Source organism: Acanthisitta chloris, unplaced genomic scaffold (genome assembly GCF_000695815.1).
Source record: "Acanthisitta chloris isolate BGI_N310 unplaced genomic scaffold, ASM69581v1 scaffold5843, whole genome shotgun sequence".
Lineage (NCBI taxonomy): Eukaryota > Metazoa > Chordata > Aves > Passeriformes > Acanthisittidae > Acanthisitta > Acanthisitta chloris.
The window spans coordinates 12,191-27,617 of record NW_008664219.1 but is presented as its reverse complement, the minus strand read 5'-3'; the positions used below and the strand labels follow the sequence as shown (position 1 = coordinate 27,617).

At 42.6% G+C, this 15,427-nt stretch overlaps 1 protein-coding gene across 1 annotated transcript in view; it reads right to left on the bottom strand.

Moving 5' to 3' along the window:
* LOC103798960 (neural-cadherin-like) overlaps positions 1-13,123 on the bottom strand; it is a gene marked incomplete at its 5' end in the record, with an annotated part of 37,829 nt that extends 24,706 nt beyond the window's left edge. Inside the window, 9 exons of the mRNA XM_009071248.1 lie at positions 216-386; positions 1,139-1,307; positions 2,265-2,437; positions 4,814-4,956; positions 7,715-7,964; positions 9,152-9,263; positions 10,759-10,963; positions 11,963-12,188; positions 12,926-13,123. Coding sequence (XP_009069496.1) covers positions 216-386; positions 1,139-1,307; positions 2,265-2,437; positions 4,814-4,956; positions 7,715-7,964; positions 9,152-9,263; positions 10,759-10,963; positions 11,963-12,188; positions 12,926-13,123 — 1,647 coding nt within the window. The remainder of the gene's footprint in view (positions 1-215; positions 387-1,138; positions 1,308-2,264; positions 2,438-4,813; positions 4,957-7,714; positions 7,965-9,151; positions 9,264-10,758; positions 10,964-11,962; positions 12,189-12,925) is intronic.
* Between the last annotated feature and the right edge of the window lie 2,304 nt (positions 13,124-15,427).

Below are 15,427 nucleotides of genomic sequence, written 5' to 3'. Positions count from 1 at the left end.
GACGCTCAGGAAGGACTATGAGCCAAGACTGTACTTGTTACACTGCACATTGCACAGAACAGTTCTGCAGTTAACTGAGGCAAGTGCATCTCTGGCTGCAACCACCTAGTTTGTCACATATTCTACTGCCAGGAAAGCCAAAAACCCCAAAATCCGAGACATCAGGTAAGCTCACACTCAGGGCACCGAAACTCTATCCAATGACTCTCAATTACATTCATAGTGGGTGTTTTCAAATCTGGGGTCATTGTCATTTTGGTCCAGGATGACAATATTGATCTGACATATTCCAATGAGTGGTTCCGCTGCCTGATCTGTTGCTGTCACAGTGATAGGATATTCCCTCTGTTTTTCTCGATCAAATACCTTAGCAGTTGTCAGAACTCCTGAAAACAGATTAAATACCAAAGAGTTAAAATGCTAAGCATTTGACAACATGGGACATGTAGATGTTTATTTGTCTGTCAACACAATGAGCTACAATGCAACAGGTTAAATACACCTATGACATGAACCTCAGGGTCAAGGATCTGATGGTAAGACTTAATTTCAGCAGCTGACATTGTATTTGCCTGACCAGCACAAACATCAGTTGCACTTACACCTACACACAACCTGACTTCAATGGAGAAAATGGAGAGAAGTACCAAACTGGCTGTGAGAGGATGAGTTTATAACAAAATATTTCTCTTGCAGAGTAGTAAGTGCAGGGTAAAGACATGTTTTGTGTCTTTTATCCTGCAGAAGTTCAGCCTGAACTTCCCAGACTTGGTTTCCTTGCTGCTTGTAAGACTAGTGTCCTTTGGATAAATCATGTCGATGCCATTAGCAATGTTGTGAGATAATGTGCACTTAAAAATATGTTTGGGGTTTTATAAAATCCAGTTACAAAGACACACAAGTTACTTCACACAGAATTTCCACATTTCAGGGAAAGTATCAGATTTACTTCAGTGCTGGACATGTATGAAACTCAGTTTCATGGAAACTTGTTCATGCAGCTGACACAGATTCCATTCTGTCTGCTGTCCAAAACCCAAATGAAAACCCAAGGAGTCTGATTTTATTTCAGCCTTTTTTCCATCAGTGTTATAAAATGGTTTCCCTATTCCAGTAAGAGTTCTGATATTTGCTCTACCTGTGTCAGGATGAATGCTAAATGCTGGTAGGACACCATCTCTGTGCATCAAGCCATATTTCACTATACCATTGACTCCTTCATCAGCATCAGTGGCTCCGACCTGCAGCACGACTGTGCCTGGTGGCTGGTTTTCCAGGACAGACGCGTGTTCCCGGTAATACTGGCACTACGAGAGGGGAGAAAAGCAAAACAGCAGCAAAATCAAGGACTTACCCTGCCATCTGATTTAAAGATATACTGGGGGAGGGGGAAGTTCAAAAGAATTTAGCTCTACTTGCACTGCTCTGAATGGTTTATCAGCACCATGGTGAATTTACAGACTTCACTTTGCAGTTACATGAACAACACACAACATGAGGGCTCTGAGCATCTCCAGCTAACGAAAATACTTGGAGAAAAAGCTACAGTTACTTGCAAATGCAAATATTTTGCTATACTAGCAAAAGCCTAATAAAAGGGAGGGCACACACTTCCCAAGGCACAGAGCTGCTGTGGCTGGAAAGGGATTTCTGCACAAAGTAACTGTGTCAAGGAGAGGTTACTGCGAACTTCCAAGACTGGCACGAGCAGCTACTGACTTTTCAAAGTATGCAACATTGCCCATCAACATCTGAACCACCAGCATCAGGCTTGACATTTTTAGACAACACATCTTGAATACGAATTAACATTCTGAGAACAAATCCAGGTACTTCTTTTTCAGAGTAGTTTATGCTAAAACACTTTCACTCTTCTCTCCTTCATCAGTTCCAGAGACACAAGCACCACAGGAGGCCTATGCAATTTAGAGAGGTACAACAGGTCCACTGCACAGATAGCTATCCCTATTGATTCCTGTTCACATATGCCACATTGAGTCTCCAAGAGTGTGTCACACCAGAGATGAGATGTGGCTCAGGGAAGACACAGTGCTCACAGGAGCTGTTCTGCCTCAGGACGAGAACATACCCTGCAAGTCTTGGGGAGGGATGGAAAAGATGGAGAAGACAGTGGCATCAGGACTCAAAGAACCACAGAGGCAGAGCATCTCTTGCACAGCTCACGTGCTGCACACTTGCCTTGACAACAGTCTTAAACATTTAGCACACAGTGTAATACAGACAACCAAGCCTCATGTATTTACCTTCTGAAAGACAGGTTTATTATTGTTGACATCATCAATTTTCACAACAACCAGGGCAGTACTGGTAAGAGGATGGGGCCCTCCCGAGGCGTTGTCATCAGTAGCTGTGACATTGAGTACATATTCTGTCCCCTGCAGCTGAGGAAATGGGCTTGAACGCAGTCTGACTAGCCCTGTGAAAACAACAGGTTGTGGGTTTTTCTACATTGACCAATTACCATTATTCTTCTCTCTAGTAAGCATGACAACAAACCAATCTGGTTTACCTACCCATCAACACACCACGAGCTGCTGCAGTTTAATTAACTATTTACTGCAGTCTGATATCCAACCAAAATTAAGGCATCACAACAGGTTTGCCTGCAGGTACATCTGCAGGCAGGAGGAGACAACAGCTACAACTCAGCTGACCTGCATGTAATGGCTTTCATCTATCTGCTGCAGGAAAAAGAAAGGCAAAAGAAAACAAAACCCCCAGAAACCATTGTGGCAGAGTTGTGCTTTACCTGCACCTGCCCCAGCAGAGATCCTGGCTCTGTTCCTGTACCATTACTGCACCCAAGTGTCACCTCTGCTGCTGTGGCTGCCGTCGCAGCCTGGAGCTTACCTTCCTGCAGCACAGCCACAGCAGCATTTAGCTACAGAGGCACAGCCTCAGAAACCTCTGTTTCACTCCTCTCACTCCTTGCTGGGTGGGACACCAGGCACTGCCAGAGAGAGATGTGCTACAGCAGCACAAGGGACTAGAGCTGTCCTAGCCCAGGCAGCAAGGAGCTTCTTTTGCTCCATCATCCATCCATCACTTCTGTTACTCATCAGCAACAACAGCAATTGTCACTGCAGCAGAGTATTGGCACAGCATCACTGTCACTCAGTTTGCTTGCAAATGTATTGATTTAGCTGCAGCACTTATCTGGGACATCTCCACTTTACCTCCACTTTCCTGCAACAAGGAGGTACAGACTATTCCCCTGACATTTCTGAGCAGAAACTGCTGCAAGCCACTCTATAAACCTTTATTGGTTTATTCAGCAGCAAGAACCCCAAAAAGGTTCTGGAAAAAAATGCTCATGTTCCTAAAATTAACTTTCAAAGATTATAAAAATTAATTGGCAAAAAAATATAAACATACCTAGAGATGATTATCTACATTAAAACCATAGAGCTAATCTGAAGAGATGGTGCAAATCAAATGTTAAGGTGCTTTGAGCACTTACAAAAAGAGTCTCAGAAGCATCAGATGTATTACTGCTGTGGCAATTAGACACTTCCAAAGTCACTGTTCCTCGTCATGTGCCAAAGCACCTTTAGGAATTTAACTCTTGGAACCAGCAACTCATTTTTAAGTCAGAAAGGAAATAGAGGAGCCCACAATAAATTCAGGATTGTGCTGCAACACTTGCAAGTTACCTGCAGACCATATTTTTGGGAACATTTCAGAATCTAACATTAATATTGCAAATCCATGATAGCATTGAAATTAAAATTTCATGCTAAGTGTACTCTGAGAAATAAAGAGAAGTAATAACTTAGGGCAGCTTCCTCCTTCCTATAAACTCAACCCTTGTGCTTTGAAAGACCTAAGTTCAGATTTTGATTGCAGTTCAAAATACAAAGCAGTTTAACTGAAGTTAATTAAGTTACTTCAATCCTTCAATGGGATTTCAATTTGTTTGCCTGTTTCAATCTCAAAACATCCTCTTTTGTTTTTTCAAACAATCAGCAGCAAATGAATCCTATCAATTTAGCAGGACATGCCAACCTCCTTGGATGTTGACTGGGTGTGCACCTTTTTGTTGTTTTTTTTGTTTTCTGATGAGGGTATCAATGTGGTGGGAGGTTTTTTCCCCTTTTGGGTTTTACAAATATGTGACTACTGAAAAGAACTTAGAAATATGTAAAAATTGGTGTTTCGGAACAAGCACCTTAAACTGCAGAACATTCTCCACACTTTTTTTCCTCATGCATGCAATATTCTTGGCCAGGTAGCACTGCTTACGTGAAGGATTTTGTCCTTTAGTGAAAAATATACTTTAGTTGAGATTTTATGCAATATTCTTGGCCAGGTAGCACTGCTCACGTGAAGGATTTTGTCCTTTCGTGAAAAATGTACTTTAGTTCAGATTTTACATACTTTTGCCTTCACTGAAATAAGGACTAGTGGTCTCATTCCACCTAAAAGTGCATCATTTGTGTCAATGCAACACGAGACAACTCAGCTAAGTGTTTGCTCACAATGTGCAATCAGGACAGAGACACAGCACAGCAGGGGAAAAAGCCTCATCCAAAAAAAACCAAATGTCCAGTTTAAACCAGTTAAAACTGAATTATAAAAGCTGTACAAAGAAAAGTATTCCAGTGACAACTGTCCTGTGGGTTTCCCTCCTCATGGGGCTGACTGCTAACAGCACCTCTGGCTGATCCCAGCAGGTGGATGTTGGGCTGGCAAACTGTTCCTGCTGCTCCCTGGGTTTGGCTGCTCGTGCTCAAGGCCAGAGCTGACACTGTGCCCCTGTGACTGCAGCAGCAAAGAGCCAATATATTACTACCTTTCTTAGGGTCAATAACGAAGTTTCCTTTTTGATTCCCAGACAGAATATCGTAGGTCACACCATCTCCATCAGGGTCAACAGCATTCACTGTAGCAATCAGGGTGTTTGGCCCTGCATCTTCAGCAACAAAACTCCTGTAGCTGTAAAAAAAATAATGATGACACGTTTACACATTTAGACAGGAAGGAATACATACAGAGCTAAGCTTTACAGCACCCACTGCCCACGTGTTCATGGGGCACTGCAGAGATTTGCAGTTACTAATACAATTACACTGAGATGCTTTGTCAAGCAGTGAAATGATAGTATTGATGACCAACCCAACCACCCAAACCTTCCTGTTGTTACCCTCCTCACATTCCCACTGCCAACGTCCAGCAATACTGCAGCCTTGGGGCTCAGCTGTGCAGCAAGACTTGTGCCAAATGCAGAACTCACTTGGGGTTTTTTAGTTTAAAAAGGAGTCTTGTGAGTCCCAGCACCAAAGCATTTGCCAAGTTAGAGCAGTGCTTGTTACACACTGCCTGACATGAGTCCTCCAAAGGCTTTCGCTGCAGCCTCTGCACCAGCATCACTGAGATGAGAACCAGATCTGGAGGATATGTGCATAATGTCAGTTTTACAAAAATCTCTTCTCAGGTCCAGACACATCACTGACATTGTAAGCTCTTAAGAGGCATTATCAGCCTAAGCTTAATGCTCTCTGGAGTAGAAAAGCTCCTGCTTTAGCAAAGTCCCAAATATTTATTATTTTATCATACAGGCATGGGCAGAGGTCAGGCTGAGCACAAAACAGCCCTGGCCATGGCAGATATGCCAGAGCTCAGCCAGAAGAACGAGCTGCTGGCTGCATCCAACAAAACACAGAGCCTCAGAGCTTGTGGACCCACTGGCTACACGCTGAGAACAGCAAAAAATGGAGAGAAAAGAAAACTGATGCACAGAAAACCTCTCCCTTTGCTTCTGTCATCAAGATATGTGTGTTTTCCATGAAACCTTCACAGAAACATAATTTTTCCTTTCCCCAGTTCTATATGCAATGAAGTAAATTATTCTGGTTTAGCTCAGTCACAACCCTCAAGACACTGTCTTAACTCTGCATCTGGAGAGCAAATGAACAGTAATGCTGATAATTTTTAACATGAAATCCAGGGGTAGAAGAGGTCAGGGGAGGTCTTTTAAAAAAAAGAGGCAGTAAAATCTGACAAAAGGAAGCAGAATGGTAGCCCTGAGCACTTCATAACTGAGATAAAGAATAACCATGATGAAAGGACCCTCGTGGCAAGGAATCCTGGGTTTGTACTGGACTGTAAATCTGTTTAAGCAAAGGGATAGAAGGACATCATCATCATCCTGTTTGTACTAGCCTGCCACAGACCCCAGCATTGACTGCAAACCACTCTTCCAATGGCCCTAATTCAGGTGTTCACAATGATTCTGTTTCACAGAAAACTTCAGCTAAAGTTCTGCCTGAAATTCACCTCTGGGATCGAGATTTTTTTCATAACAGGAAAGATAAAGCAAAATCAAATCCTAGTTAATCAAAATATTAAGATAACTTGAATTACAGGAGCCAAATTCAATTCCAATGTGATCTACACTTACACAGAGCAGCAGTTTCCCTGCTATTCCACAGAGAACAGAAAAGCTTCTAGTGAAGGTTTGGTAACTTAAAATAATGTTCATTTCAGCCATTTTCTTCAGCAAACTTTAATCAGAGCTGGCAGGGTTTGGGGGGTTTTAACTATGTTCTCTCCTTCCAGTTGTTAGAGTTGTTTAGAGCATCTTTAATAGCATCACTCACTTCTGATCAAAATATTAGAAACAGACACATTTTCAATGTCTCTGAGCATTAAAACAAAGAAATACATGAGAAATAGGCATCATCCAAAGAGTGAGAGACCTAAGCTGGTTTAGCATCTGAAAATATAGAGAGATCCAACAAGAAATTACAAAAGATCAAACTTTCCAAGCTGTGTCTCCTAAGCAATGTTTAGAAGAGAAAGGAAGGCACAACATTTTGAGACCAGAAGTTATCTTTACATATAGTAAGAACTGCCAGAAAGCTTTGATGTTTAGTTCAGCTAAACCTCAAGCTCAGCATCACCAAAATCTCTGTCTGGCTTTTGTTCTGAGCAGCTCCTGGTAGTAAGAGTAGAAGGCTGATGCAGAAGCTGACTGGAAATTCCACTGCTAAGAGCAGCTCCTGGTAGTAAGAGTAGAAGGTTGATGCAGAAGTTGACTGGAAATTCCACCGCTAACCCTCTAACATGAATGCAAGTTTATAGCACTTTTGGCATTGCTTCAGATATTTCTGAGCCCCAACTATGGAAGAAAAGTGCTTATTTTAGAAGGAAAAATATATACAGTTTGAAGGACATGGGACTAAGTGAAAGTAAGTGAACTCCACTTACTGGTGTTTATCATGTGGGTTTTATGATTCAGTGGTCATTTAGGATTCTGTCATCTAAGTGTTTTAACAGCTCCAAACCAGGGGTGCAGACTGCTGACTCTGAGTGCAAACTGCCCAATTAAAGGGCAAAATTCCACCATATCTCTAGATGAGGGCTGAGGGCAACACTGAGTTGCCTGTTTTTTCTGCCTGATTTCCTTTGGTGGTGGAAGGATCCTCTGGGAACACGTGATCTGAAATTGCTGCACCGTCTCTCTCGGTGCATATTGGAAAAAACATCAGTGCAAGATCTGTGAAAAGAGATTGTCTGTATACTACCTGTGCCATTTTACTGCTAGTAAGAGTTTCAGAGTCAAAAAATGGTCCTGCATTTGTCAGTGCAGCTCAGATCTGACTGAGTCACCAGCCTGGGATCAGCCTTGTGGCCAAAACAAAAACCCTCAGCAAAAGACAAAGATTACAGAGCTTTAAGAACATGTACTTACATTGTCTGGGAAAACTCAGGTGCTTCATCATTCACATTGGAAACATGGATCCTAACAGTTGCTGTCCCAGTCTTTGGCTCTTCCCCTTGATCTACTGCCATGACTATGAACTCATAGAGATGGTTAGGTCGCTCGTAGTCCAACTGCGTGGCTGGAAAAATCATACCATAAGAAGTAATACTAAAGTCTTGACTCAGTGTGTAATAGAGTAGCTGGGCATTCTCTTCTGAATCACAGTCAGTGGCTGTCACTGTGAAAAGAGAAGGGAGAGACATTGTGTAGACCCAGGTTAGTGAATTGGATGTTCAGCAGCACTTGCCTTGGCACACCGTGCTTGAAATGACTTAGAAAACTGTGCTATCCCCTGTTGCTGAACTAACTCTTACTTGAGAATAAGTCACTCAAAAAAAACAAAGTGAAGCTCCTGAGGGAATTCAGCCCCTAGATCTTTCCTTTGTCTGCAGGATTCACAAGGCCTTGTACTACCAAGAACATATTCCCACAGAGAGATGTATATTCTCACATCCACCTGACCCATACTGCTGACTTAAAACCGCTTGGACAGATCACACACTGTGCAATTAAAGATGGAATATTTACATATATTATTCAACTGATGTACATTATGTGTTTGTCAGATCCTCTCCATCACCTACAGAAGTCTATGCTAAGAGCAGTTACCAGAAGAGTAACTGACAAACTACCATTAGTACAGGATAAACCACTAAGCACAAGAGTAAGAGGTTATAAAATCCTATTGACTACAGAAAAGCAATTTTCCTGTAGTTTAATTTCCTTTTTCCCCCCACAAGATTTAGAAACAGTTTATTTAAGGATCAAAGACTAATACAAGGCCCTTGTACAACTGCTTAGTTGACACAAGTTTGGTTTATTGCTGCATTTTACACAGTGTTATCACTTAAAGCTGAAGTTATTGGTTCTGTTAGGAAGAAGCAAAGTATCATTTCAAGCATCCAAACAAAACTTCACATACAACAGTTAAACTGTACAAGAGGCTTTTAATGCAAGAGAGCAGAGTTCCTACAGCAAGCTCACACAGGACTCTGGTGATGGGCAGAGAAGCTGAGCTGAGGTGTCAGTAATTTCTGACCCAACATCACTTTCTTCCTTCAAGGAATGCAGCAAGATTGCTACTATAAGCCTGATGCAATGTTACCAATCACAACTGAAGTTCTCTTACTTCAAAATCCTACAGAGAAGATTTGTTTCCTTTGTCTCCTCATGCCCCAAAGCTGTTTGGGCTGTGGCAGTAGTAAGTAACTCTGACAAAATTCTACAAAGTGCCATTAGCCTTCAGAGACCTCCACCTACCCATACTGGGACAGGTAATTTTGCCTTCTGAACTGAATTCTAACTAGTCAGAGGGAAAAAAAAGTAGTCACAATGAGTGTAAGAAATAGTTTCAGGAGTACTAACCTTGCAGAAGTGCAGTTGTCATAGAAACTGCTTCAGGAACACCAACTTTGCTGTAAATTGACTGCTGAAATTCGGGGGCACAATCATTCACATCTGTGATTACAACCAACACCTTCATGGAGCAGAGGGGAATGTTAAACAGCAAAGAGAATCAGTGCAATGACTTCACTGCTCTAGGAATAATGGATGGATGAATCTCCCCAAAACACCTCTGAGATCTCACAGCAGACATGGCACATCAGATAGGCCTTTTCACTTAGGTGGTCTCTGCTGAGAACCCTTAAAATATTAGACTCCAAGATACTAGAAATTGCCAAGTCCCAGCCCCTGCAGCACTGTTCACTCACCCTCATCTCCATGATTACTCCCTGCTACTGATCCAAAGGGAAACAGCTCATCTGCTTTCCAAGCACCCTCTTCCCACTGCCTCATCCTGCAACACTTCTGTGATTTGTCACACTAAAGGCTTTACTGCCAAGCACATTACATTTCAGCTGTATAAATCTCCAAGACCAAGTTCTGAATTCCATTACAGCAGCACAAATCAGATGTAAATGGAACTGATTATGGTAAACCTAGTAAGAAGTACAATTTTGCCTCTAACATCTTTAAAAATGCTTTCTTATTCCTTTGCCAAATAGGAGTCCAGAATTGCTCTGCTTACACTCCAAGCAGTAAAGAGTGTGTAAATTAGCCTTTGTGGCAGTTCAGACTGCAGTCTGACGTTGGTTGAGACATTCTACCAAACCTTACACAGCAGGTTTGCGTCAACTGGAGTTGCTCTCTCAACCACTGAGGTTGTAGCAGCATAAACCAGGTACAAGTTTACAAATACATTTAGCCTAAATGTAGGTTAAGCCATCCCATAATCCTCCTTCAAGTCGTATTCTTGACTCTTCATCTTGTAGCACATAAAAGGGTCAGTAGAGGCTATTGGTCTCTGGTGTGGCAGGCAGTGTTGGTCACACTGACATAACTGCTTCCCTGTCCCTGTGTCCTCACACTGCTCCCAACAGCTCTGTCTCCTGTTCCCTCTGTAGTGTGCATCTCATTTCCTGCAGCAGGAACAAACTCATCCTGTGTGCTTTATCCCAGCTCAGTGAACCCATGAATTCAAACAACTGTAACAACAATATTTAGAAATATTTTGGCTGCCAAACAGCCTTGTACAATACCACAAACCACCATCTTTTAATATCTGTGAGGTTTTATGACTTTCTCTTTTCACAAGTTCACTGATACATAGGAAATCATTTTCTGTCCTGCCTTTGTTTTAGATTGGAATGATCTCAATCACCATACTGCATGAAGGTTTAGTGCCAGATAAGACCTCATGTCTGGCTTGGCCACATCCATTTCTGTATCTTCCCAGATAAGGCCTAGGAGCTCTGATGGGATGGCACACTGACTCCTCAGAAACAACCTTTAGAGCATCTCAGTACCTGAACCAGTCCGTGACATCTACCCACAGACAGGAAGGCTCTTAGAAAGGACAGCAGAGTGACAGCAGGAGCTGGGGAAATGGGAGCTCCTGGGGAGGCTGCATGGAAATGGAAAGGGGGAAGGAAAATGGAAATACATACAGGCTGCCCGAGGGGAACACCTACCTCAGCTGCACTACTGAACTGTTCCTCACTTTCCTCTGCTCTGACCAGAAGAAGATATTGGTGTGGGTCACTTTCATAATCCACACTGTGAGTTAAACTGATCTCTCCTGTCGCCCGATCAATACTGAATAGACCACCAGGATTAGTTAGCAAGCTGTAGCTCAGGGATTTCTTTTGATATGATACAGCAGTGACTGTAAGAAAGCTGCATTAAAAAAAGAAAAGAAAAAAGAGATGACTCAGGCACATAATACAACAGTGTGAAAACTATGACAAAGCCGCTGCGTGTGGGAAACGCTGGGGCAGCCCTGCAGGTCTGCTCAGAGCTGTGCTCACTGACAGCTGCATCCAAACACCACATTCAAGCATTCTGCTACACACTGGCTCCATCACCTTGGGGTTAAACAGATAAAGACAGCATTCTTGGAAGCAGAACACAGTAAGGATTAAGAACACGGGAAGGGAGGATTTAATTTCTGCTGCGGCCGAATTTGCCTACTCCAACTTCCTTCTATGGTAGTGAAGGTTTTCAGGCAGGAAACTAAGAGATAAAGCAAGATGAAAAAGATTCATTTAATAAGAGCATGACAAGTTTGCTGCTGCAGCCATACCACCCTACAGTTCTGTAGATAAGTGCAACAGGATCAAAGTCAGTCAGCACAGTGAGAGTTACAGCTTACACAGGACATATGATTTTAGCTCTTGTCTGGCACCTCTTTCCACTGAAGTCCAATGTGTTTAAAGTTTTGTGGAAATAACACTTGCAGTATGAAGTAAAAGAAGCAATTAAAAATAAGTATTTTTAAAGCATTTAAAACAGAATAGTGATTACCCAAGTGCCTGCTGCCTTGTCATGCAGCTTCTTGGGAGAACAAACCCCATCTCCAGGAGAACCCACCTGCACGTATGACCCTGTGACAAGTACAGTCAGCTGGTTTTAAAGTTAAGACAATCAACAACTACTAATTCTTTCCATATGATTTAAAAAAGCAAGAAACTGCAATTATTCAATACCACTTTTCTCTGTAAAAGAGTGACCAAAAATACATCATCAAACTGTATCTTGATCACTTCTTTTAAGACATTTAAATTGCTCCTCGCAGTGTCTATTTATGATTCACAACCAATACTGAGGCTCTGGGGAGGTCAAACAGAAGTTAGAACTAGGAGCACCATCTTACTGCATTTTTCAGCTGCTACTTACGATTCTCCTCGTGGAGTACTCTCAGGAACACGGACAAAGTATGACATGTTGGTGAACTGTGGTGGTCGGAACCCAGCAAGCACAGAAACCGAGGCTGGAGACCCTCTGCTTCCAAGTTTATCTGCTGCCACGACAGTCAGCAAGTACTCCTTGTCCCTCACCAATGGCCAACCTGTTGTTTTAATCCAGCCAGTGTCCTTCTCAACTTCAAATCTGTCTTCACCACCTAGAGAGAACAGATCCACCAACTGTTGTCAGCAAGAACATTTTCACTCGATTGAAATTAAGAGGACAATATGGTGTCAATTCCCTGGCTGGCTTTGGTTTAGGATCAGCATGCACTCTAAAGTTTAGAAGTTTGTTTTGACCTTAGAAATCAGTCATGACACTCATGATTACCTTTCTAAATTGCACTTTACTTCTCTAGACAATTATCACTCTTCTTTATCACAGAATCCCAGAATGGTTTGGGTTGGAAGGGACCTTAAAGAACACATTTACAAAAGTTTCTTTTAGGAGACTCAAAAAATTATCAGTGAGTCTGTACAAGCTCTGCACAACCCAGACCTTGGAAAGCTAGTTAGAGCTGAGCCCAAAGCATGACTCCTGCAAGGGACAGAACACTAACCCTCCTCTCCACCCAGCAAACTACTCCTCCACTTGCTGCCTTATCTCACTGTGGCAGTGCCCACAGCCACCCCTTGCCAACGCCCTGGGGACTCCTGACTGCTCCAGTCACATCATCCCCTGGGGACCAATCTGGGCAGGAACCCAACTTTGCAGGGAAATCTGTCCATACCCTCAATAAAAGTTGATTTTTCCACACACACAGACCTGAAGGCTTATGAATCATTTGCAGGAGGAAGGGAAGGAAGATCTTTCAATTAAAAAAAACAGAATAGAAGACAAAAAAGTCACAATAGTGAAGCCTAATACACAGGGAATGGGAGGGTTAAAATTTACCTTCCAAGAGAAAATATTCTACAGTTCCATGGATCCCTTCATCTGCATCCACTGCAAACAGCTTGTACACTTCAGTACCTTCTGCAGCTTCAGGGGAAACCACAGCCAGGAACGGGAAGGGCTCCATGGCCCATTCTGGGACGTTGTCATTCACGTCTGTCACAGTAAGTGACAAGTGCACCAAGTACCAATCCTTCCCTAGAGGGCACGGAAAAACAAAGCAATAATTAGACACCTACTAAACGGCACTCAGAGTACAGAAATCCATCGATACCTGCGTATTGTCTGCAATACTGTTGGCATGTAAGCCAGAAAAACTTGGGGTTTGAGGTTCTGCTGGAACCAACAGCATCCAGACACAATGTGGGGAGGAAACAACCAGCACAAGGACTGCTGCACTGCATGACTGGGGCCACCTATATTACCTTTGACTAAGTTTTCTTTTCAGGAAAGATCACACCTTCTTAAATTTTCAAAACGTAAATACATGTTTTTTCAAAAGTGTTGGGATTTTTTCCTGCAGAAATAAAAAAGCATCAAATATTTTGCTTATGCAAAGATGAAAGGAACTCCGAATTCTGAAAATTAAATATATGTTGCAAAAATTCTAAGCAATCTACCCTAACTAGTGATTTGCCTTTTTAGCAAGTTCGCTGAAATCCTAATATAGTTTTCACTTCTACTGAAGTTTAAATGCTGTTAAATCCAAACAGTCAAAATCAAAAAAAAACCCAAACTATCTCAGGATGGAACTATTCAACATTCCAAAAACTGAGCACAGAAGTTCCTTAAAAACTGAGGAAAAATATCAGGCAGGTGTAGCTGAAAAGGTGGCAGAAGGGGAACAGAAGACCATGACAGAGTGAGGATTTTTTTAAAAATTATGATCATTTCATCAGGGAGCACAGTACAAATCTAACTGTGGCCTCTGGGCCAGTTTGGCTCACTGGTACTGAACTGGTGAGGCAGTTTTGCTGGAGAAACCAGGATGAGTGTCCCTGCAGCCCAGGTGTGATGGCTCTGGAGAGCTGATGGGACTGAGCACAGCAGCATGCACAGGCTCAGCACTGTCCCAGCTAACAGGAACACGGGATGTGCTCCAGGTAAATCCAGGCTCTACATTTACATGACTTATCCATGACTTTAATAATGGATGTGAAGTCAGAACTTTTAAAGCTGATGGTGTTAGCACTTGATTTCGCTGTTCATTATTTATACATCCATTAAAACACGCACACATTATTTTCAAAACAGCTTTACAGGAGTTGAAACAACATACAAAAAGGAACATCTAAAATAATCAGTTTTAATTTAAGTCTAATTAATAATACAAAGGACTTAGTGTTTGAGGCTCTAACTATAAAGTGCTGCCAAAATATCTCATCTTGCAACCAGTGTTAGGGTGCTAAGGAGGTCTGTTCTCCCAGGAAGCTGTGCCACTTGGGCTGAACTGCTGTACCTGTTTTCCCTCTCTGCTTTAATTGCAGCATCACATCCTCCTGCAAAAAACATCCATGCTCCAACTAAAATCTGTTCCTCTGTCTGACACATGCATGTCAGACATGCTGGTGAAGGGACTGGAGCACCAGTGCCATGAGGAGAGGCTGAGGGAGCTGGGGGTGTTCAGCCTGGAGAAGAGGAGGCTCAGGGGAGACCTTATCACCCTCTGCAACTCCCTGACAGGAGGTTGGAGTCAGGTGGGGGTTGGTCTCTGCTCCCAGGCAACAGCAGCAGGACAAGAGGGCACAGACTCAAGCACTGCCAGGGGAGGGTTAGGTTGGATATGAGGAAGAGATTTTTTCCAGAGAGAGTGCTCAGGCATTGGAATGCGCTGCCCAGGGAGGTGGTGGATTCCCCATCCCTGGAGGTTTTCAAGCTGAGACTGGATGTGGCACTTAGTGCCATGGGCTAGTGACCACGGTAGGGTTGGACTGGATGATCTCTGAGGTCTCTTCCAACCCTGTTGATTCCATGATTCCCTGATGTTATCCCTTCACTCCCACAGAAGTACCACTTTATCCTCCACATCAGCCTCTTGCAAGCCTCAGCATTTAGTATACAAGAACCTCTGTCTGCTGGCAAGTGGCACATTCAGTGCCATACCAGAACCTGCAATCTGTAAACAGCCAGTAAGTGGATTGTTGTGAATAAAACTCCTTGGTGTTGTGATTAACAAAGTCAAATATAAGTATCTCAGTTTAGATTCGCGAGACTTAATCCATCACGACCTCTGAGTACTTTCTATTTTTACCCAGAAAATTCTCCTAATGGAAAAATTACCATTCACCCAAGATAATCAGAAGCTCTTCTTAGGTCAACTTGTAAAACTGTATTCATTCAGCTGAACTTCAGAACTTTGAATACATGGCCTTTTTTTCCCCATTCTCTAAAGGGCAGCAGAAATTGTATGGACAGTAACTTGTTAAACCCAAAAGAAGTTCTTTGCAATTACACCCTGTACCCAGCATCTAATGTTCCAGGGAATATCAGTTTGAGTAAGCA